General features: G+C 46.6%; 1 protein-coding gene across 4 annotated transcripts in view; it reads right to left on the minus strand.

Annotated features, from left to right (window-relative positions):
- LOC309965034 (neurotrimin) overlaps positions 1-23578 on the minus strand; it is a gene marked incomplete at its 3' end in the record, with an annotated part of 933517 nt that overhangs the window by 10318 nt on the left and 899621 nt on the right. For 2 of the 4 annotated variants that reach the window (XM_082844279.1, XM_082844277.1), the window contains exons 5-8: positions 11455-11589; positions 9441-9561; positions 3473-3624; positions 364-399 (exon numbers count right to left, since the gene is read on the minus strand). In XM_082844279.1, the coding sequence (XP_082700405.1) occupies positions 364-399; positions 3473-3624; positions 9441-9561; positions 11455-11589 (444 nt within the window). The remainder of the gene's footprint in view (positions 1-363; positions 400-3472; positions 3625-9440; positions 9562-11454; positions 11590-23578) is intronic. The other 2 variants (XM_082844278.1, XM_082844280.1) reach the window with 1 other exon arrangement.

Genomic DNA, 23578 nt, shown 5'->3' on the forward strand with positions numbered 1-23578 from the left:
TTTGCTTCTATAGCTGGGCTGTCAACGGGACTCTTGTTATGAAAAGTGCTCAGTGGGTGGACTTCTCTGCCTGTTGGTTCAGCCTTTTGCCTCCATCAGATCTCCGGGCTTTGAGAAGTTAGTGCCTTTTCTTTTCCTTTCACCTCCTAGCCCTTCTGGGGAGGTGGGCAGGGTGAGCGGAGAAAAGGGGGCTATCCTTGGAGTTTCATCGGCTCCCAGTAACCTCCTTAGCTTCTGCTGCCATTCACTAAGCACCTCTACAGACAGGAGCCTGGGGTGATGCACGGCAGGGGGTGGGGAGGGGGGTCTGGGAGAAAGCGGGGAGGAGAGAACCCAGACAGCAGGGGTGGGTGGGATACTGACCTTGTAACAAAGTTGAGCTTGTAGGCTCACTTAGCTCTAAAGCAGGTGGGGATATACAGGAGAGAAAAATGAAAACAAACACATATATTATATACAGTAGCTATATATTGGCCATATATAGTTTGTATACTGTCTTTCACACACATTTCTGGAGGGATGGAGAAACAAAAGAAGACACAAAAACCAGAGGTGGTAGGACAAGACGCAGCATGAGGAACGCTGAAAGGTGGGGTGCGTGCACACAGGATGCCGTGGTCGGAAGGTGAGGGGCTGGCCATGCGCACGCACCCCAGCGCGGGCAGCAGGGACTCTCTGCGTGCTGAGCTGGGGTGCTGATGTGGTAACACAGGACCGAAGTCCCTTTCCGGATGAGATCTGTGTCACATCCACACCCACACTGTTTCATTTTGGAAGACCTAGTTCAGGAATTTCTGGTCCTCATAGCACCATGGCAGGAGCAAGGTCCTCCCAGGAACCTCTGTGACTCAGGATCACAGGGGTTGAACTCTCCTGGTCCCTGCAGCCTCTGGAACCTTAGGGACAAGGTGCTCAGAACCCTACTGGTTCCTGATAGGAAAGACCACCCCTGCCCTGTTTGGCTTAAGTACCTCAAAGATACTGACCCTGATGGCAATCTCCCAGCACCAGCATCCCTCACGTTTCAACGTCAGGTCATGTGTACAGCTTATGTGCAGGTTGGTGGCAACATGACGCTAATTTAGCCAGCTCTCTGATGCTACAGGAGAATGAGCTTCATCACAAAGTATATTCGCATAAAGTGAACGCTGCTTTCCAACCTGCTCAAGTCGGCTTGATGGCTCTGAGCCGAGTCTTCTGATAATAGGAAATGACATGGGAGACTCCCTAATACATTTATATTTGTGAAGAGGTCTTACTGATAGTGGGTGGCGATAGTTCAGGGGCCGCGCTCTGTGGACCGGCCACAGCAGAGCTGATGCGGTGGAAACGCCCATCTTGCCCGTTAGCGGGATTTCATAGCCTCGTGGTACTACGTCACCCAGGCGGCATTGCTGTGAGGGGCTCCTCAGAAATGCTCTCTCCAATGAGGCTAGAAACTTGGTTTCTGTTTGATTAAATTTGGAAAAATGCTCCAACCTTTTTCTCCCTCTTAGACACTTAGTGTGTAAAGGCTCTGAGACGTCCCGTGTTAAAGAACATGCCCACATGGGCCCCGTTCATCTTTGTTGGACCCGGGCTTTCTACACTTATCTGACTCCATACTATCAGTTTTTAGAGAGCCCCCTGTACTCCAGAAAGCTGGCAATTGTAGGACTGTCCCAAGTGATACACAGGGTGACAGGAATGCTGACAGACCGGTGGGGATGCGGGCAGAGGTTTTAACTGCCAGACGCAGGTCTGCGGAAAGGAGCAGATTTATGGCACGTGCTTCACTGCATTGCTTGTCACAAATGCCAGGATTTCACTCTTAAAGTTTGCTTCTTCTCTCTCTTCTCATCTTAGATGGCTTAAGGGGAAGGGGCCGGGGAATTAGCAGTGATAAAGCCAATTGCAAAACCATTTCATGCATCTGATTTGGAAGAGCAAAGGGGTCAAAGGAGGAGGGAGATTGTTTATAGGAACGAGGAAGGCTATGCGTGGAGAGCAGGGAACTCAGGGGGAACCTTGGATCTGCAAGGCAAGGGAAGGAGGGGCTGCCCCTTCCTAACCATGGTCCTTCTGTTCATGTAGACAGACACCTGCCCAAAAGCCAAAAGGCTGACAAACGTGAGGGGCCATGATGACTGGCCCTGTGTGGGAGGCGTGAGACACACCAATTGCTCTAGTCACAGCTCTGCCCATGCGGGTCTGCCAGCTCTGGGATCAAGGGCAGGCTTCCCCTTCCCAGCCCTCCTGGATAAAGCTGGGCTTTATAAGGGGGATGGAATGTGATTTGGAAATCGAGATGGGACAGTGGAGCAGCACAGGTGGGCTATCGGGGCAGGCTGGGTCCACTGTGCCATGGAGAGGATTTGGCAGGGCAGGGGGAGGGGAGCTACTTGAAGCTCTGGAATTATCTGGGGGTCCTCAGAATAAAAAGGATTTAGGTTCCTGCCAATTTTCTGCTAACTTCCTCACCTTTCCCTCCCTGTAACATTCAAGAGTGCTTGTTAACATGGTGGACGTGGGACCAGACTCGAAAACTTCCAAGCTAACTGAACTTGTTGGGGCCTGGAGGGATTTGCCCCCAAAGCAACCAGAGATTAACCCTGTGGGCTGTGGGGAGAATCTGCCTCTACCCAGGGATGGGACCCATCACAGATGCCGGATGAGGCTCGGGCATCCGACTCACTTCTGTGTAGCTGTTCTACCCACAGAAGTGCGAGACGTCGGGGTCTAAGAGGCAGCTTGTTTACTTGCTTCCTTTCCTTGTTTCTGGCACCAGTACAGTTGCCGGATATGTAATGAAGGCACAGCAGTTTGCCTTGCACACATTAGTCCTCAATAAATAGCGACCGAATGAATTAATGCATGAATGATTATGGGACTTCTGTCCGGATGGGGGCTTGGTTGGACAGATCCCTTCAGACAACACCCTTGGACACAAATGGAGAGCTCGGGAAACACTCATTTTCTAGGTTAATTCTTCCTCTAACACTAAGAGCTTTCAGGATCCCAAGGCTCACGATTCTACTTTTATAAATACAATGACGTTTCTCTTACGTCCCAATGGCCAGAAAAAGTTTCAGAAATGGTAACATTTCACACTCATCCAGGGAACAAGTATGGAAATAGTGCATGTTCCTCTCTGGGCTCTTAACTATTAGACCCAACTGTAATAACCACAGTCAGTTCAGAAGATACAGAGGGGAAAAATGCAACGTCACTTCAGTATCCTCAAACCCTTTTCTCTGATATCAGGATTCTTCCTAGTATAGAATGACACCTGGTGTCTACTTTCATACGTGTGCTGTTTCCCTCTCTCTCTCTCTCTCTCCCCCTCCCCCTCCTTCCTCCTTTCTTGCCCTTCTCACCCACCCCTGCCTAACTACCCCTGACTCTCTTCCACGCCCCCGCTGCCCTTCCCTCCTGCCCCCCTCTTCCACACGCCCCTCCCTCTTTCGTTGCCCAGCCTGGGCTTCCGTCTCACCGAACAGTGTGATGCTGGCGTTGGTGTGGCCCAGCTTGTTGGAGGCCACACACGTGTAGTTCCCATAGTCATGTTCAGAGACGTTGAGGAAGATGAGTTTGGAGAGGAAAGGTCTGTTTTCCACTTTGACCCCCTTCTTTCCTTCAACCAGCCTGAGACAAACAAAAGACAGACCAAAAAGAGAAAAAGGAAATGGTTTTATATATATATATATATATATATATATATATATATATATATATTTTTTTTTTTTTTTTTCTCTCATAAGGAAGAAGAGAGACTCTGGAATTAATGACCTTCCCTCTGCCCCCTTTCTGTCATCACTATAATCACTTATTTTTTTGCATTCAACTACACAACAAGTTGGCCCCAATCACACGTATAATTGCATTTCTCTGTTTTAGGTGTGTGCCTGGAGACGTTCCCTGGCACAATGCAGATATCCGTCTCCCTATGACGACAGTGAAGTTCTCTGAAGGCAGGTGCCTGGAACAAATATAACGTGCCAGCTGTGTGCACTCAGCCCAACAGGATTCGTGCGGTAGGTGCTCGGAATTGTGGACATAATCGATGTTGACGGTGGTGATGATGAACACGTGATGGTGACGATGATGACAACCGGAAAAATGAAAAACTCGGTCTTCAAAGAGGAGGAAAACCTGAGGGGTTTGAAAGAACAATGTTTTTCCAAGCACCTGAGTGATAAAATTATCCCTTAAGAACTTGAGGCATTCTACAGATAATATCTTATTTTGGGCTGTGATTAGGATTAAAGAATCGGGGATCGTTTTTACGTTAGGGGACTCTGAAGGGCCTGGGAGTGGTGAGCTGTCCAGCCTGGAAGAGATTACAGATGCCTGAGAATGTGGCCCTACGCGGCCAGGACTGTCTCCCCGAGCTGTTTCACCCCATCATGGAGTCCAGTGTGCCACAAGGGCTCATACCGACAGCCGGGGCCACTCACTAAAAGCCACAGAGAGTTAGTGGGAAGGACAGCCAGGCACGCTTATTAGAAGCACAGACACCATTACAGGGCAGACAGAGAGGGAAAGGAGAAAACTGCGTTAGAGGTTGGTAGGGCCACATCCTCCATCTTTGGAGGCTGTTAGTAGCAATTCCTACTGAACTTACATGTCTACATGGAAATTATGAGACCAGCTCTCTTCTTTTCAAAAAACTCTGGAATGCCCTATTTCGGAAAATGGGCTTTAAGCCAACCTTTTACTTCCCCTGAAATAATTTGACTTCCCTGCCTAGAAGCTGAGTCTGTGATACAGGAAAGAGAAATACTAGTGGGGAAAATCATCCTTCTGAATGGAGGATCTCAGGGAACTGGTCAGCTGCAGCTGCCTGTGTAGGGCCTGGCTGGAGCAGGACGTGCAGACAGTAAAATACGGCAAGATGATCGCGTATGGGGACAGGCTTGCGGGACACAAATTGGGGCAAATGGCTGGTATTGGAGTCATCAAACCGAGAGAGACAATATTCAAGGCAGAAAGAGAAAGTAAAGCCCAGCAGGACAATGATGAGAAAATGCTTTGTAAACCATAAAGTGTTATTTGAAATAATATATTTCTGTGGAGTCAGACGCTGCAAACTCCCGCCTGTCCCTGGGCCACAGGATGTTTTTGGCAGAGATGTCAGCTGTTTTGTCACTATCTGAAGGTGCTGTCGTCTCTGTAGGAGGACAGGATGGCTCTCTCCTTCGCCAAGACTTATGACCACCCTGATGAGAAGAGCAGGATTTTGGCCTCAGTCCTAACCCAACGTCTGTCTCCAGGGAAGTCAGAGTGGGGTTGAAGGAACTTGCCTTGCTTTCCATTCTGTAGATTTTCATCTGTGAGCCTTTATCTCTCCTAAGTGAGGGGCAGTGAACCGGCCTGAGTCCAGGGACTTCATTAAAACGTGAGCACAGTCCAAACCGAATGAGGTGTCCGGCTGGGCGGCCAGACACCACTGTTCCATTTCCAGCATGTTCCGTAGATGCTGGTCCTCCAGGGGGTGCTGTGCAGAGAAGGCTCTGAAGCCCACCTGCCAGGAGGCTTCTCTGAGCTCGCCAAGCACATTGATTCCATTTGCCATTCTGATGCCATCCCTGGGCTGGGGAGGAAGCCTTCACGTCAGAAGCAAGCTGTGAACTAGATTTCAGCTCTGCAGTGGGGAGAGACACTTACCCAGAGCAGGTTCGGCTTGAGAGCTCGGAAATGTCTTTAGCTAAAAGCAGAGGAGGACGGCCAGCGGTACTCAGAGCGCCTTGCAGCTTCTGGGATGACCCTCCGTGTGGTCACACACCTCCTCATCCCATACCACTGCTGAAACCAAGCAGGACCCGGTGGTGCTCCTGGGCACAAAAGCCTTTCTGTAGCCCCTGTTTCTTGTTTGTAGGAAACAGACTTCAGTCAGCCTCCATGACCTTCCCTGAGTTCCAAGGGGCAGGTTCAAACAGATGCTAATCAGGGAAGGGAGGGGGATGCAGAGACAAGAGAGGAGTAGCCAATACACGATAGTGCAGCCCTGGGGCAGGGTCCTCGTTCCCCCTCAAGGGATACACATCAGCTGTTCTGCAGATACGGAAACCCCCTTTGTGTTGCCCACAAGCATGTAGACCCCAGACCAGTTGGAACCAAAAGGCTGATGATGCCGACTCCCGCTTAGCTCCCCACCAACCAGTCAGAAGAATGTCCACCAGCTGATCACGCCCTCTCTGAACCATCACTATAAAACCCCTCACTACCCACTCCAGATCGGGACACACAGTTTTGAGGGCATTAGCCCGCTGTGGCCCCCTTTGCCTGGCAAAGCAATAAAGCCATTCTTTTCTACTTCACCCCAAACTCTGTCTCTGAGATGTACTGCAGTGTTGGGGTGCAGAGGCCGGAGTCGGCATCACTACCAGGCTGCAGCTCCTTAATGCTTTTCAATGGCTGGAGTCCTGTGGATGGGTGGTCCTTACTAAGGACAGGGCTCCCTTCCCTCTCCCTCTGATCAACGGCACACACGGTGGTGGCAGGTGTCGAGTGGCTAGTACACAGTCAAGACAGATTTCTACCCTGAATTCTGAGAAAACTGCCTGCCCCCATCACATAGACTCCTTTGATTTGCCTCAGAAATCCCCTCAGCTCACCAGGAATGTGAGCTAGGTTAGAGCTGGTCTTCCCCCAGGCAGGTGCAATCTGCCCTGGGAGACCTGCCTGGAGGAGGTGACCTGCGAGTGGCCCAGGAAGGTCAGGCAGTGACAAGACTTCAGAGGCAGAGATGCTCTTCTAGAGCTGGGTGCCAGGAGGACAGACAACTGCATTCAATGGTCTCCCATTCCCCTCCCATTTACACAGGAGAATAAATATACGAGCAGCAAATGGGAAACCGAGCGGAATCTACTAAAGGAGAGAAAAGGAGCTGCCACGAGGACCCAGACAGAGGAGGACGCAGAGGTGCCTGAGCCAGGGGCTCTGAAAGCCGCTCCCCACCACGGTGATGCTGCCGGGCTCTTTCCTCCTGGGCGAAGCCTGCAGCCCCCCTCTGCGTGACGCAGCAGCAAGCTCTCTCTTCCTACGCCCACCTTTGGCCATATTTGCCTAAAGGCTAATCTCCTTTCCTCCACGTATTTTAAGATTTTGTTTCTTCTACATTTTGCTCACATTTTCGTCCCACAGAGAATTAGAAAAACAGGATGCAGCTGATTAATTTTCATGAAGGCCCGGGCCATGGAAAGTTCAGGAATTTACCCTGGAGCTCAATAGATTTTTGCTTTTTGTTTTGTTTTGTTTTCTGATACTGGACCTTCACGTCTCACTTTTGTTCTTAGTAAAGGAAAGGATAAAAAGGAAGAAAGAGGAAGCAGGATTTCAAAGAAAGATACCCATGTTTATTTATTGGGAAAATACTATTCCCTTCTGCTTGATTCTGAATTCTTGGACAAAAGGAGGAAAGCCAGCTATTTCTTCTTATCTCTCCCTGAGTTTGCTTTTCCTCATTCTGTCTCAGTACTTCCATCTACAAAATGGGCTAGACAGGGCTTCCCTGGTGGCGCAGTGGTTGAGAGTCCACCTGCCAATGCAGGGGACACGGGTTCGTGCCCCGGTCCGGGAGGATCCCACATGCCGCGGAGTGGCTGGGCCCGTGAGCCATGGCCGCTGGGCCTGCGCGTGCGGAGCCTGTGCTCCACAACGGGACAGGCCACAGCGGTGGGAGGCCCGCGTACCGCAAAAAAAAAAAAAAAAAAAAAAAAAAAAAAAAAAAAAAGGGCTAGACACATACAGTGCACCTAAGTTGCTGCCAGAATTGGTCCCTAAAAATGAAAAAGTTCTGCTTCTCACCTGGAAGGAATATGATGATACACAGTGGGTCCTCTGACTCAGCAACTCTTGGTTCTAAGCAAAGTCAGGGGTTGATGCAGAGACTGGAGGAGCTCTTGGTGTCCGGTCCCTTTTTTTAAACTTATTTTTTATTGAAGTATAGTTGATTTACAATGTTACATTAGTTTCAGGTGTACAGCAAAGCGATTCAGTTATACATTTATATACATATATTCTTCTTCAGATTCTTTTCCTTTATAGGTTATTACAAAATATTGAGTATAGTTCCCTGTGCTATACAGGAGGTCCTTGTTGGTTATCTGTTTTATATATACTAGTATGTATCTGTTAATCCCAGACTCCTAATTTATCCCTCACCCCTTTCCCCTTTGGTAACCATAAGTTTGTTTTCTATGTCTGGGGGTCTATTTCTGTTTTGTAAATAAGTTCATTTGTGTCATTTTTTTAGACTCCACATACAAGAGGTATCATATGATATTTGTCTCTGTCTGACTTACTTCACTTGGTATGATAATCTCTAGCTGCATCCACGTTGCTGCAAATGGCATTATTTCGTTCTTTTTGATGTCTGAGTAGTCTTCCATTGTATATATGTACCACATCTTCTTTATCCATTCACCTGTGGATGGACACTTAGGTTGCTTCCATGTCTTGGCTATTGTAAGCAGCACTGCTATGAACACTTCCTGGTCTCTTCAGGAAAGAATCCCAAGGCACTGGAGATGTTCTGAGACGTGTAGGCAGCAGCTGGGTCTCTCCCGGCATGAGTCCTGGCCTGGAATTGCTCACCTGCTCTCCTTCCCGAAGTTCCCCTTTTTGTTGCTTTTTTCCCTCAGCTTCTCAGCCTCTGTCACTCTGTCCTCCTCCTCTACCCCACATACACCTCAGGATCTTTTCGTATCGCCCCCCTCCCCATTGTTACGAATGTGTTCTGACCGTGGACAGCTCTTGCACATGTATTTGCCGTTCATCCACCTGAAAATAGCTCTTTGATAACAGTAATCGCGCGTTGCCTGGTCCCCGGAGCCACTGAACCCTGTGCTAACGTGCCATTTGCTAACTCCTCATGGTGACAATCTTCAGTGATCATGACAAACATCCTGATGGCGGCTGCAACAATAGGAGGGGATGGGAAAGGCCCCTCTCTTTTCTCCTGCAGTGAAAGTACAAGCCGGGCACAAAGGGAGGCTAACTCGGGTCACGGATGCTTTCATGCACCACCCCTGAGAGTGGCTGGAACTGGACCGGAGTCCTCAGACACAGCTAACTTAGTGCCCGGGAGCATTCCTTCCTGATGCCTTAATGCGAGCCTGAGAATGTGTTAAAAATAGCTGCAGGCAGAACACATTATTTTCTAGGCCTATAAAAAACTCACAGGCTCCTAGTGGCCTTTCCTTTGAGATTTTGCTTCCCTTAAACAATAGTTTTTCTCAGGCTTGTTGGCGGGCGAGTGCCAGTTCTGCACGGCAACATCGCAAACACAGCTGAAGTTCATTAATATCAAGAAAACACTTGTTTGGGTATTGTTTCTCCCTCATAGGTAGGGGTTCAGGAGAGGACTTGGCAGGAATCCATTTGCATCCCTGTGGAATCAGGCAGGAACCTGGAAGAGCTTTCTTCTTCTTGTGGGGAGGGGGGAGAGGGAGCCTTACCTTTTGTCATCCTTGTACCACTGGAATTCTGCCGAGGGAACCGCGGAGGCTTCACACTGCAGCGTCCCCGTCTGTCCCACGGGGACACCTGTCCCCTTAGCTTCTGAAATATATGGAGGATCTGCAGAGAGAAGACATCCCATAGCAGCTCAAATGCCGCAGTCACTGACTGTGTTTGTCATGCCCTGCTCTACCTCTGGTCTCCACCATGTGCCAGAGAATGAAACCATCCCATATTGTTCTAAGGAAAAGCTCACATGTACTGCTTCTGCTCCCCTCTGGACAGAGGTGGAATGACCAGGTATTCAGGCATACTTCCTATTTAAACTTTTCAACTTTCATAGGATATAGCCCCCCCATGGACCCTCTACCCAAAGGGTTGACAGTCAGCACCTTTAATCAGCCCTGTAGACTGTCTGCACACCAGGTTCTTGCCAGAGTATATAACCTTGAACTATTCAATTTCCATCAAAATCTCAGTTGCAAGAAATAATACTCATGGAGAATTGCCTGAAGGATACACAGATCCGTTACTCTTGGAGGTGTTCTACGCTGGACCCCTGAATCCAGCCGGACCGACTAGACCTAAGTACGTGGCCCGCATTCATTCCAAGGCTTTGTCAAACTGCCCTTGACAATGCCGACAGTTGCACTGCAATGCAGAGTGAGAAACAGCCACAACCAACTAGCCCTTCTGTTTATTGCAGAAATATTGCATGTGATGTCATTGTGCTCTATTTGTGGAGACCTTAACGTGAAGTTATTTTTCGAGTCTCAGTACCAGAAAAAGCAGTGTTTCTCCCAAGCAACGAATTTGCTTTTATCTTATGGACATAAACCTCAAACCAAATGATGTTTCCCCTCTTTGCTTCAGGAACCGGAAGCCAAATCCTGGACCCACAACTGACCACCTTGGCATATAAATTTTATGTACTGATTTCCCCTAGATTTCACTTATTTTCCTATATAGGTTTTCCCTTTGCTTACATTTCCTTACTCTTCAGGTTAATCTTTATTAACCTTAAGTCATCTTATGTTACTTTAAAAATAATCGTGGTAGGGTACAAAAATGGCATCATTGTTACACCTGTTTCCATGCTGCTTGTGTTAATTAGGTTTGAATGGCAACAGAAACCAAAATATTGAAGAAAGAGTAATCACCAAAACACGATATTCCTCCTCTACCTCCACCCTCACCTAAGTTTTGAAGGAGAAAGGCTTCTTGTCTGCTGGCTTAGTTCTTGGGTTCTAGTCTGTCCTAAGACTTTCTGAAATTGGGCACAGCAGGGAAAACTTTCAGAATGTCACAGAGAACTGAGTCAGGGGACATAACGAGGAACCGAGAGGGGAGAGCGTGAGGGAGGGGGGAAGTTGGGCAGCATCAACGTCAGAGAGAATTTGGATGGTAAAGGGGGAGGAGGGGTCCAGACCAGCGGCCTCCAAGCTTTTTGGGTTCAGTACCTCACGTAAGAAAAATCAGGGATGAGCTATACCCTCTAATATGTGGATATATGTTTATCTATTTATAGTTCAATTAGGAATGTATACCATGTCCATCAACATACATAATTGGAAAAGGATGAGATAAAAATCAGTATACCATGAACAGAAATTATAATATTTCCTCCACACACATGCTTTTAATTTATTTTCTTGCTCCCTATGAAGGAGATGACTGTCTAGAGAGTGTGAAGCTTGGTGACATTATGAGTAAAGTACGGGAAAAATTGGGATTCAAAGACAAGCTTGTCTAACATGCACCGAATGCTATTTCACGATCTTTCAGGAATGTTAAGGCACGTTTCGGATCATATGAAATCACTTTCGGATCCAACTTATTATCATGTTTTAAAAGAGTTTGGAATTGCTGCTCCTAAAAGCAGGAAACGGACCGCAAGGCTGCTCTGTTTCCTACCCCGAGTCAGGGCGTGGTGCTGAGGCCCAGCTCTCTGTTGTGGCCGTGACAGCAGCAGCCTCAGGCACGTGCAGGGTGGGGGCTCCTGCAACCACTTACAGTTCACGGTGACCTTGACTCTCCGCACCACTGGGGCAGCCACATCATTGGAGGCGCTGCACTCATAGTCCCCCGACTGCTCCCTCGTGATGCCCTGGATCTCCAAGTATTCATCTTCGCTCACAAAGCCCACAGCTGCAGGAGAAGGTGTGGTGGAACAGGAGAAAAAACACCAAAGGTACAGACTTAGAAAACAAAGTGTGCAATGGTTACATCTGCAGAGAACTGTGCCACTTCTAAGTCCAGATTCTTGGGATCCATGCCAACTCTCCCTCCTTCCACTCCTTTATCTCGTCCATCGCCAGCTCTTTCTTGGTTCCCTGATGCACCAGCTAAAATGTTTGTGTTCCTACCTGCACTAAGCACAGTCTGGAGAATTACTGGTCCTCAGTAAGTGATGAATAATGTTGCCATTTACCCTGCCCGAATCTCAGCAAGCAGTCAGGCTCTGGGGATCTGAGTTAGGCACCTTTGGTGAGTATTAACTTTCTGGTCTCCAGGTATCGTTTAGGCTGAACCTTGAAATGCAAAGCTGATGACATCATCCTAGATCACGAATCCATGATCGTGATCATACCACACTAGCAGTTACACACACACACACACACACAGCCACAAAAGGCAGTGGAAACACTAATGAAATTAAATTTCTGTTTTCAGATTTAGACACTCAATTAAACCAGCAGAAATTCATTTTATAAACTTCAATCTGCTGGAGCTCTTGGGTCCAAGATTCTGGCCACAAATCAACAGCAGGGACTCCACCCTCTAACTACAAACACAGCAGAGAGGAAAGAGCAAGAAGACAGGGCTGCGAATCACACTGTCACATCCCCGTCCAGAGACTCAGTCTCCCCACTGAAGATTTATCAATAATAGTAACAACCGTCTACCTACCCGACGTCCTCGCTGAGGTCTGGCCTTGAGTCTCTGATATGGACAGACCAGGACATTAATGCCTGCAAGAGGATCGTCACTGTCCCCTCCCAGAGTCACCCTGAGCGTTAACCTCCTCGTGGAGAGACAGGGGATGACAAAATAACCGGGTGCATCCCGCGATCAGCCTGCCTCTCTGTTAAATGAAGATAGTCAGCACACCTTACCCTGTGACCTGGCATCATCTCATAGGGAAAGTGGGTGCTATTTTTAGTAGTTATTCTGGGACAACAAGCAGAAGTTGAGACTGTCCCCAGAAACCAGAAGACATGTTCCCTGGAATAATGTATATATAATCCTAACACCTCACAGGGCTGTTTGGAGGAACAAATGAAAAGTAGTTACATGAAAGCACTTTGGAACACTAATGTGCTGCACACTTGTCCTAGTCACCCTGTGGTCTGCCTGGACGCCCAGACACTCAGGGGGCGCCAGGCTATGTTAATCCCAGGGGGCCCCACCTGAGTGGGGAGGGAAGAGGCACAGTGCCCCCCAGGTGATAAAACCCCTCCACAACACCACCCGTATCGGCTGATGCAAAGCACAAAAATGACGAGAAGAAGAAACTACTGTGATACAAAGAATTATGTGCGTGGTATGTAAATTATGGTTGTATGTGTTCTGTGACATTGTTAAGCTCCCCATTTTTGGTCAAGATAATAACAGGAGCAATGACAATGACACACAAGACAACAGCTTTCTTATACAGAAGGACCACTGCCTGGCCAGCGAGGCCAGGGCTCCTGGGTCATGGTAAGTCTGTGTCACTGTCCAGAACTAAGTCCAACCTGAGCATTTCCCAGGTGTCTTCATACCCTATGGAGCCCACATATATGTGCAGGGACACTCCTGCCTCTACGACCTTCAGGGGAGCAAAGGAATAGCCTCTGTCTATTAGAGCAAGCAAGTAAGAGTTAATTAATTCACTGGAAGAACCAGGGACGTGCTGACAAGTAGAAAACAGTGTGCAAAAGTCCAGGACACGGAGAAGACAGTCAACATCAACCCACAGACCCTCATGGTCCCAACCAGTGAGAACCTTCTCCACGTCACAGGAGCCTTAATTGTCACTGTTTCTTAAGCATCTTTAGGGGAAAAAGCACCAACCTTGATTTGCGGAAGGGTGGAGGAAACGAAGAGAGGAGGTTTAAATGAAGAGCTTGTGATTCCTTTTAGGTTGTCGTTGTTTATCTGTGCCCAACCTGAGGCTACATTTGTCAGATATTCCCCGCTAGATGCTGTAATTACTGTGCAAAGCATCGAGGAGACCAGTGTCACACTTAATATTCCCATTAATTTTAAATGGTGGTCCTTGGTACATATGTGTGGCAATTGGTGTCATATTTTAATTAGGCTTGCCCTACACCATCTGAAATTAATAATAGCTCGAATTACCAGTGTAATTTATAAATTAACAGTGCCATAGCATTAGAAAATAAATTAGCTCTGGACAGCTGTTTCTGGATTGAGCTCCAGTGTCACAACAGTGACTGGGAGGACCTCAGATCTCCTGGGAGGCTGCGTACGACACCATCAAAGCAAAGAAACCAAATGACACAGGGTTCTCTGGTCTCTTGTTCTTGTTTCCAACTACAGGCTATGCGTCTAGTTTAATTCTATCATCCAAACGCATTCTTGTGTGACCACAGTAAGACTTACAGGAACCAAGCTTGAATGAATTTGTTATAGGAATATCCAAATGGAGAAGTTGATGGGGGGCGGATTACTGTCACAGACTGAAATGCAACTACGTAAATATTAGGACAATCACGGTAAAAAACTTAGAAAGTTTTCTGTGGGGACATGTGTGCTGCTGTATGTGAATAAATAAATAAATTTATTAATATTAGGCAATTTTATGTAGGAAAGGAAGTTAGATGGCTTAAGATTTGGGGAGGGCTTCCCTGGTGGCGCCGTGGTTAAGAATCTGCCTGCCAATGCAGGGGACACGGGTTCGTGCCCTGGTCTGGGAAGATCTCACATGCCGCGGAGCAACTAAGCCCGTGAGCCACAACTACTGAGCCTGCACGTCTGGAGCCTGTGCTCCGCAACGGGAGAGGCTGCGACAGTGAGAGGCCCGCGCACCGCGATGAAGAGTGGACCCCGCTCGCCGCAACTGGAGAAAGCCCTCGCACAGCAACGAAGACCCAACACAGCCAAAATTAATAAATAAATTAAAAAAAAAAGATTTGGGGAAAGTGTATGTTCTCCACTGACCTACATGTATATTACCAGAGGGAGAGGATTACACTTAAGTCATCCTGCAAAAACCGATGAAGCTTAAGTTCACTATCATGTGTTCTCCAGACCAAATGTAGAATTATAGGAAAAGCACAATCATTGCTTACCCATTGTTATATGTACACTTGCTGATTAAACTGGAAAGGTAGTATGTATATAGTAAAATGCTTTATACATTTTAGCTTGCATTGTCATTATTTTTACCTTTCTCCTCATGTACTTTCTTCTCAAATAGGAGCAAAAATAGCAAAACCAGATAGAAAACCAGTATATATACACATAAAACGAAACTCTGAATCACCAGAAATGAGGCCCCTATAGGGACTGCTTAAACAGACAAACAAGAAAAAAAAAAAACACCACTGAACTGAAATCTGAATTTATAGAGTTAATGACTAATGATCCAAGCAAAGTTTTCCTCTAATAGCATTTGTGCTCTGGCTATGAAATGATCAGTGCTTTGCCACTCGAATGGAGAGCTTACAAAGACTATTGGAAGAAAAACAAAAAGAAAACAGATCAACAGAGCTAGGACATAGGCTGACTTCAGAAGAATTGCCTAGAATAGTTGTTTGAATATAGAATTTTAGTTGCCATTCATACCTACTAAATCAGAATCTCCTGGGATGAGGAGTGTCAATAATTTTACTTGGAAATTCTTATGTACAGTCAAGTTTGGGAATTAGGGATTTAGGTCAATCCTGTATTTTTCATGTGGGAAATTGAAGTTTAAAGGAGGCCATGCTCACGCATGGGGCTAGAGGCAGCACACCAGGTCTCCTGATGTCCCTCACACCGATCCTGCAGCTATAGTAGTGTCTTCTAATGGTGTTTTTATGCCGTGTGCACTGGTCTTATTTTCCCATGCAATCAAAACTTTTTGACAGCAGGGACCATGTCTTGGGCATCTCTGGCTCTCAAGGCACCTAGGAAAATGGTTTACATAATTCGAAACTTGTCAACTTCTTATTAATAAACTGATTGAGGGCTTCCCTGGTGGCTCAGTGGTTAAGAATCCACCTGCCAATGCAGGGGACTTGGGTTTGAGCCCCGGCCCGGGAAGATCCCACATGCCATGGAGGAACTAAACCTGTGTGCCACAACTACTAAGCCTGTGCTCTAGAGCCCGCGAGACACAACTACTGAGCCCGCGTGCCACAACTATTGAAGCCGCGCGCCTAGAGCCTGTGTTCCACAGCAAGAGAAGCCACCGCAGTGAGAAGCCCTCGCACGGCAACGAAGCATAGCCCTGCTCGCTGCAACTAAAGAAAGCCCGCGTGCAGCAACAAAGACCCAATGCAGCCAAAAATAAATTAAAAACAAACAAAAAACCTGATTGACCAATAGACTAAGAAATACAGACCGAATTCAATTAAAAAAAAAAAAAATCAGGGACCCTGTTGCTTACCTAACACTCACATGGCTCTGTTCCCAAGACAGCCCCACCTTTGGTAATTGTTCTTAGCAAAATATTTGTATTTCGTGACTTCAAAAAATATCATCGGTGTTAGTGTTCTAACAGAAGACTCTCTTTAAATATGTGATTTTAAAAGGTTTATCAAGTGTTCAGCAAACTTTATATTTAGTCTGGGGACCAATTATTTCCTCAGGGGGATGCACCTTTACAAATGGAGATCAAGGAGGAAGTGTGATTTCTCTAACACAATTTGTTTTACAGCCAACTTCTCAGGAATACAGCTATTTCATTAAGTGGAATCTGACAATCCAAGCAGTGAAATGAAGCAAGTTGGAAACGTGATCACATCTGTCCCCAAACCCCCAAAGAAACTTCACACTCTCCGAGGACTTAGCTCAGCAGTTTATAACCCATCGAAGGACAAAAACTGCCCTGTGTTAAGTAATACTCCTTTGGAAAAGAAAACCCTAGGTTTCTGAGTTCATTGATTGGGCTTTGAAATCTTTATAACTGAAAATAATAATAGCCACAATTATTATTTTTATCACACCCAAGAAAAGCTACAGAGAACAGCTGTAGCTATTGGAGAGGGCACAGCTGTCTCCTTGCTTAATATTTTTATGGAATATATACCAGCTGAGAGAAAAATCACTGGACCTCAGAAACTAAAAAAAAAAAAATACAGAACATAGAATTCCAGAATTCAAAAGTTGGAAGGAATCATTTAAAACATTTAGTTCCAATACTGTGACTAGTCGACTGGTCCTCTAGACTCTGCTCCCCTTTTCCCTCTCTATTTGCATCAAGATGTTCCCATTCAACCCAGACTGGGGTTCAAGGAGAGCTGTTTACAGGACAGATCAGATGGTGTCCCTCCAAGGTGCCTCGATTCTGTGCTGACCAGCATGGGAAGTTTTGTGCTTTGACGGAGGAAGACGTGGTTTTGCTCAGATGCTGGGAGGTATGGTCCACAAGAACATCGTGATAGAGGCATGGTTAGTGTTCCTCAACAGCAGTCCTTGCAAGCCAGAGGGACCGGTTTGAGGTCTGAGGGAGGAAGTGGTTAAAGCCAGAACTAAAGAAGATACTAAAGGTGGGCGATGCTGCCATGAGATGCAAGGTCAGCACCTGCTGATGGACTGGGGAAGGTCTTCCTCCTCCCGCCCTACCCCTGAGAACTCAAAGCAGTTTGGGGCCCTGAGCCCGCAGCCAACAACTGTTCAGAACAGACCCTCACTCTCCCTCAGACAGCAGAGGCAGTGGTGAGGGGCGGTGGGGAGGGGCCTCCAAGAACGAGGCAGAGGTAAAGCTGAGGGTCCCCAGGCGTGGAGATGGGCCCTCAGAGCCACCTTAACCTGGCACTGGGGGAAATCCTTGTGCTGCAGGACCAGGCTGGGGGCTCGTGGGCTCCACAGAAAACCCACACAGCAACATCTGCGGTGACAGGGTGAGACGACCGTTGCCAAAAAGCATTTCCAAATAGAATGGTAATTCTTGTTGAATTATCTACACAGGATAGCTTCTGAGGGTCTGATATTCAGCTGGAGCAGAAGGGTTGATCTCGGCTCTTAGCCCTGCTGGCCCCTGGCTGTGCTGCAGACGGTGCTGAGTGCCCGTGTCCGCACACTGGACCCTGAAGTCATCCTAGCTGATGGTTCCCTCTCCAAACTCCAGATTCCTCTTCTTTAAAATGGGAAAATGACACCACCTTAGAGCGCGATCGTGAGTATTAAGTACGTGTGAAGTACTTAGCACATGGTAACCTTAATAAACGGCAGCTCTCGTGACTATCGTTACTGATCCTACAGCTCAGCCTGAGCCCATCTGATCCTTGATACAGGAAAATCTCAACGTGAAAATGAAAGAATAATCAGATCTCTGCTTTTCCAGTAGGGACTTAATAATAATAAACTTGACAAAGGATTCACCACAGATCCTGTAACTAGAAAGTTCTACTCCGTTCACTTAAAATACGATTTGATTTACAAGGGATACAATTTCTTGGGATCATTTCTTCTAAGAAAGCAATTGCAGCTGCATAGCCCATGTGAAACCAGCTGGGGGCTTGAAAAATATCTCTAATTTCACAACGAAGAATAAGAGGATATAAACATATTTTATATATATATATATATATATATATACACACACACACACACACATACATATATATATACATATATATGGGTGTACCTATATACATGTATATATATATATACACACACATACATATATACATATGTGTATGTGTGTGTGTATATATGTATATATATATATTTGTTTTTCCCCTTGACCTTTCCTTCGGATGCAGATAGCATGGCTGGCAGAAAGGACAGTCTGGCGATCTCTCCAAGAGTGAGAAACTTTTCAAAGTTCTGGAGGGCCCAACCTGCTTTTTCTGCTCTTGCACTGAGGTACACGTTCAAATGGCCAATGAGAATATTACACATCAAACAGAAGGGGCCAACTCTGGGGCGTGGGATGGGCTGAATTGTCCTAAGTCGCTGGCTTCCATTCCAGGAGAGGAATCTCCCTTGAACACATCAGCATTGGTTGCTGGTGAGAAGAGCTGCAGTCGTGAAGTGTGTGTGTGGCAGTGTCCCCATGCATCACCTGCCTGGCAGGCTTGCAGCTGTCTCTGCTGCAGCTGGACTTTTCTTAGGCCTGGGAAACTTATCATTTCCCTCAGCCCCCCACCCCAAACCTTCAAATTAATCTATTAATGTGATTTTATCATAAAGCAGTAATTAGAGATCCAATTAAAAATTACACAAACTGATGCCAACTGTAAATTTCCTGACTATATTTCTACCTATCAATCTATCTATCCCTATCTATCTATCCATCTATCTTCTCTCCATCTCTCTGCCTCTCTATTTACATATCTATCTATCTATCTATCTCTATCTAGGGATAAAGGTAACTGCAAAACAGCACAGATCCTCATATATTAAGAGCTCATTTGTCAGTTGCAACAAAATATATGTGTATTTTTGAATAGGTATGAATATGCATACATGAAATGTAATATTTTATGATCTATAGAAAGAAAAAGAGAATTGAATTCCCTTAATTTTTTAAGTGGGGCATTTCCTGGGAATAATCTTTAGCTTTGTAGTAAGGAGGAGCTGCAGCCGGAAACACAATTATATGAAGAAAGAGCCCTCTGCACGCCACCGACCCAGGTCCTGTGTGTCTCTGAGGTACATCCCTCTCCTTAACAACAAGTTGTCTTTGCAGATATGGCTCCAGCAGCTGGCTGGGCCCTAGGAGCGTGTGCTCTTCTGCTGGCTGCCTTTTCATGAGGACCCCCAGCTCAGTTTTGCATGCAGACTCTGTCTTACGGGTAATGATTTCAAAGTCAAAAAGCGCACAGCTGGATGTTGTGAGCTTGCAGCTTGGTGTCTGGAACCTGAGTATTTGCAGTGGTACAGCTGATGGCTGCTAAAAAAAATAAAAAGTAAATAAAGAAATCAGCTTTTGATTTGTAAACTCAGCCAATTTGATCTGAAAGACATTGATAGGGGATAAATATAGAACTCCGCAGTGTCGTATTACCTCGTACATTGGCTGTTTGCTTTCTCTTTTTCTAAAACCCTAGAGATATAAGCCAGGACTGAGTGCTGCGGGATGTAATGTTGCTTTGAAATTCCTTGTCCAGATTAATTTAAGGGAATTATTTTTCTTAAGAGACCCCTACTGGGTTAAGGTTCCTGGCGCCATCATGCACACAAGTGGTCAGACATCCACCTGCAGGGGGTCATCTTAGCCACCTGGTCCTGAGCTGCCTTGGGAACGCAGGGCCATCTGTACTTTAGCCACGAAGACAATTTCTGGATTAAGAGCAGGAGTTCTTATCTGAGAGCTGTAGAACCCCAACCCTAGGGGTTTCTGGACCTCAGGAAATGACATCATGCATATGTGCCTGTGTGTTTATGCTTTTCCTAACAAGAGGTTCTATTTCTTTCTGAAAAGCGTTCTGAAAGGAGCACAGGGCACAGAAAGATTCATATAGACCATTCTATGGTCCTGTGGTTCATCTCCCAGTGACTGTACAGAACCAAGTCTCTATCAACCCCCAGGCTTGCAAAGGAAAAAGAGAAAATGCCCTCAAAATAGAACTGATGATTGGAAGAAGGAATAACTCCAGGAGTAAAGCACAGCCTTGCGTATGTTTCATTAAATATTTTGTGGAGGATGGAAAATGAAGTAACTTATAAATCATCCTTTTCAAGAATAGGTATGCAGATCTGAGCAGTGCTTTGTTCACCAAACGAGGGGAGTTCTCCTCCCACCAAGACTTAGGATGAAAGGAAGGTAGCAGGCGGGGTTCCGCCCATTCCCCAGAGACCCCTGACCGCTGGAGATCAACCAGAGGCTTGCTGGACACAGAGGGAGCAGGGAGCAAGGCCTTCCCTTTGCAGCATCCTCAGGTGCAGAGCAGAAGGAAGGCTTTCCTGAAGAATCCCACGTATTCGCGACTGTACCAAGCAAACACTCAATGACAAAATGACCACTTGGGAGAAGGAAGAGAGGAGAAAACCTGGAGTAGGGTTAAATCTATAATTAAGATAATTTAATGAGTAAATTCAAGTCAGATCCTGAGAGGAAGCTGCAAGGTGCCATGGATTCTGGGGATGGAAGCGCCAGCCTGCACTCCTGGTTGGCCTGGGGGCAGGGGGACACAGGCAGCCCATGTATGTAAGAGGATGACTCGACACCACACAGACATGCCCTTAGAGTAGCATGAAGCCTGATGATGTAGGGTCATCTGGGTCCAGTGAGAAAGGGAGGCGTGGGAAAACCTTTGAATAAGCCAGCTTCGATTACAGGCTTTGAACATATTTAACATAATAAAATCTTTGCAAATAGTTCTCAAAATCTCTCCCCCACCAAAGCTACTTGCTACTGAATCACACTGGCTGAGACACGCGCACGGTGCTGCCCACCTGTCTGGGAATGCCTCCCACCTCTGTTCCGAGTTGTCCTCTACACACAGGTGGACCTTCAATCCCATCACGGAGATGTGAAGAGAGAGTGCACAGAAAAGGAGATGTATGCTTTCATTAGTTCCACTGCTAAGGTTTCCTTCTATCTCTCTTCATTTCGCACAAAAGCAGGCACACATACCTACGTCCAGATGGAACACAAAGTGTGAAAACAAGACAATCCTGATTTGTCAGAACAAACGTGGTGCTGCTGAGCCCTGATTATGGCTCTTTCTCTAGGAATTACGTAGCCTTGAGTAAATTACTGATTCCCAGTTCCCTTGTCAATGAAATGTGGGTACGTTCTTACTCTTCCCTCCCTAGGTTGGGTCTGAGAATTAGATCAGAGAATGTGAGCACACAGAAGACTGGCTGACACACGAGAGATGATCCATAAATGTCAGAAGGAACAGACTCTAGGAGGAATCTGAGACACTCAACCCTTACATAATGGAAGATATTAAAGGTGGGCTCCCTTCCTCTGCTACCTCAATCTCCTCCCCTTGGTCAGTCTACACTCTGAATCCAGTTCCTGCATCTGAAATGACCAGCTCTGCTCCCGATTTCCATGTTCATGTCATCATCCCAGGACGACCTGCTTACCTCTGTGCACAGAACTCAGGGGAATGCCTCACGTGTGTCTCCCAGACACCCCGGGCTGACGCATCACCTTGCCCCTGAAAACTGCTCTCACCCCTGTGTCCGCTAATCCCTGCTGGTGGCAGGGCCACCTCCCCGTTCTCCTAAGATAAAAAAGAGTCGCACGTTTGATTCCTCCTTTTTCACTCACTTCTCACCATCAATCAACACATCCAGCGGTTTGTACCCCCTTTACCGCTTTCAAATCTATTCTCTTCTTTCCCTCATCACTGTTAACTATGTTAATTCAGTTGCTGTTATCTACTCTGGGTTATTGCAATCCCCTCTCTACTGATACCCCTGCCTCCAGGCTATTATATTTATTGTTGATGCCCAAACGATTGCAAAGAATAAAAATCCATCTCCTCCCGGCTTAACCCCTCGTCCTTCAGATGACTCTTGTCTCCATCTCTAGATTCTTCTGTTGCCAACTCCTTCCCGCCTCACCCACTAGACACACCAGGAAAGTTCCAACGCTGCTGAGCCGTTTATCTGTGCCTCGCAACCTCTCCTTCTGTGCCTTCAAAACCATCTAGGATACTACTCCTCTGGGAACCCTTTCTTGAAAATCAAAATTCCTTACCTCCTCTCTACCCAGTTTACTTTGTTGCTTCAAGTGTTGCCCTAATCACACTGCATTGTTATGTAATTGCATATGTTCACCCCACTCAAAGTTATAAGAGAGAGGGGGCCCTTATTTATCTCTATCTCCAATATCTATAGCAGCCTTGAACACACAGAAGGTACCCCATCATCATATGGTCAAAGACTGAATGAATGAACTAATGGATTATAATTTTGGTGGCTGGTCTGACTCTCATAATGAACTATTCAAACCTTCTTTGGTAACTTTTAAGAAAACAGCAGATATCTATCTTTTAAGGTTTTTTTTTTTTTTTTTTTTTTTTTTTCCGATAAAGGGCTGGGCACATAAAGAGACCTCTCTAATCTCCTAAGGATAGATAATTTTATTCCACGTTTCCTAAAGGGGACTAAAAAGCCTTCCTCAAGCTAGACTTGGAGTGAATAAGAAAAGAGCTTGGTTTAGCCATCTCCACAAATACCCTTCATTGAAAGCTCTTGTAGCTAATGCCCCTGATTCCTCCAAATGAGTGAGGAGGCAGCGTGTTCCAGAAGTGTCTAATCAGAAGTGTCTCAGAGAGCTTTCTTATGTCATCATCAGCTCGGTTGCATTTTTTCCAAGTGGAATCAGCTCGGTGATTCAGCTCTGTCTATATGCAATTAGTAGTGGAATGATTGCAGGGAACACGATGAGGCTCTTTACCTTCCTGGGATAGGCAGGCAGGGAAAAAGTGCCGCTGCCCACACAAAACGGGCCTCCGCAGAGGCACGGGCAGCCTCTGCAGCAGAAACACTAACAGGCACTGTGATAAGAGCCCTGGGTGAGGAATGGAAGCTGGCAACAGGACATGGAAGCAAGCAAGGGCTTGAAGTTGAACTTGACCTAATTGGGCAAAACCATGCTGGAGCATCAAAACCTCCCTGAGAAGTCCCAGCACTTGCCGCAAGAGGGTTGACACCTAAAATGCACAGAGATGAACAAGCGTCCCCCTTCTCACGTGTGCTCACGTGACTTCCCCACCCTCCTTCCTTCTCAGGATTCCCAGGCTTTGCCTGCCCTGACGGTGCTGATTTCTTTCCACCTCTGCTTAAATTGCATTATCTCCCACCCCTCTGGTCTCCTTCCAACCTGGTCACTCTCTTCCTTTTCCACGATTCCAAGAGATAGGATAGAGGAACACTTTTGTCTGATCACCAGCAAAAACGTCCTTTGTACTTGAAGTGAAAAATCTAACAACGGTAACTGAGGGACCACAAATTATTCTTTATTTCTGTCCTAATTCTCTACTTCAGGAGACTAACTGCCACATCTAAGACCTGA

The sequence above is a fragment of the Leucopleurus acutus genome (genome assembly GCF_964270905.1).
Source record: "Leucopleurus acutus genome assembly, chromosome: 8".
In the NCBI taxonomy this organism is placed as follows: domain Eukaryota; kingdom Metazoa; phylum Chordata; class Mammalia; order Artiodactyla; family Delphinidae; genus Leucopleurus; species Leucopleurus acutus.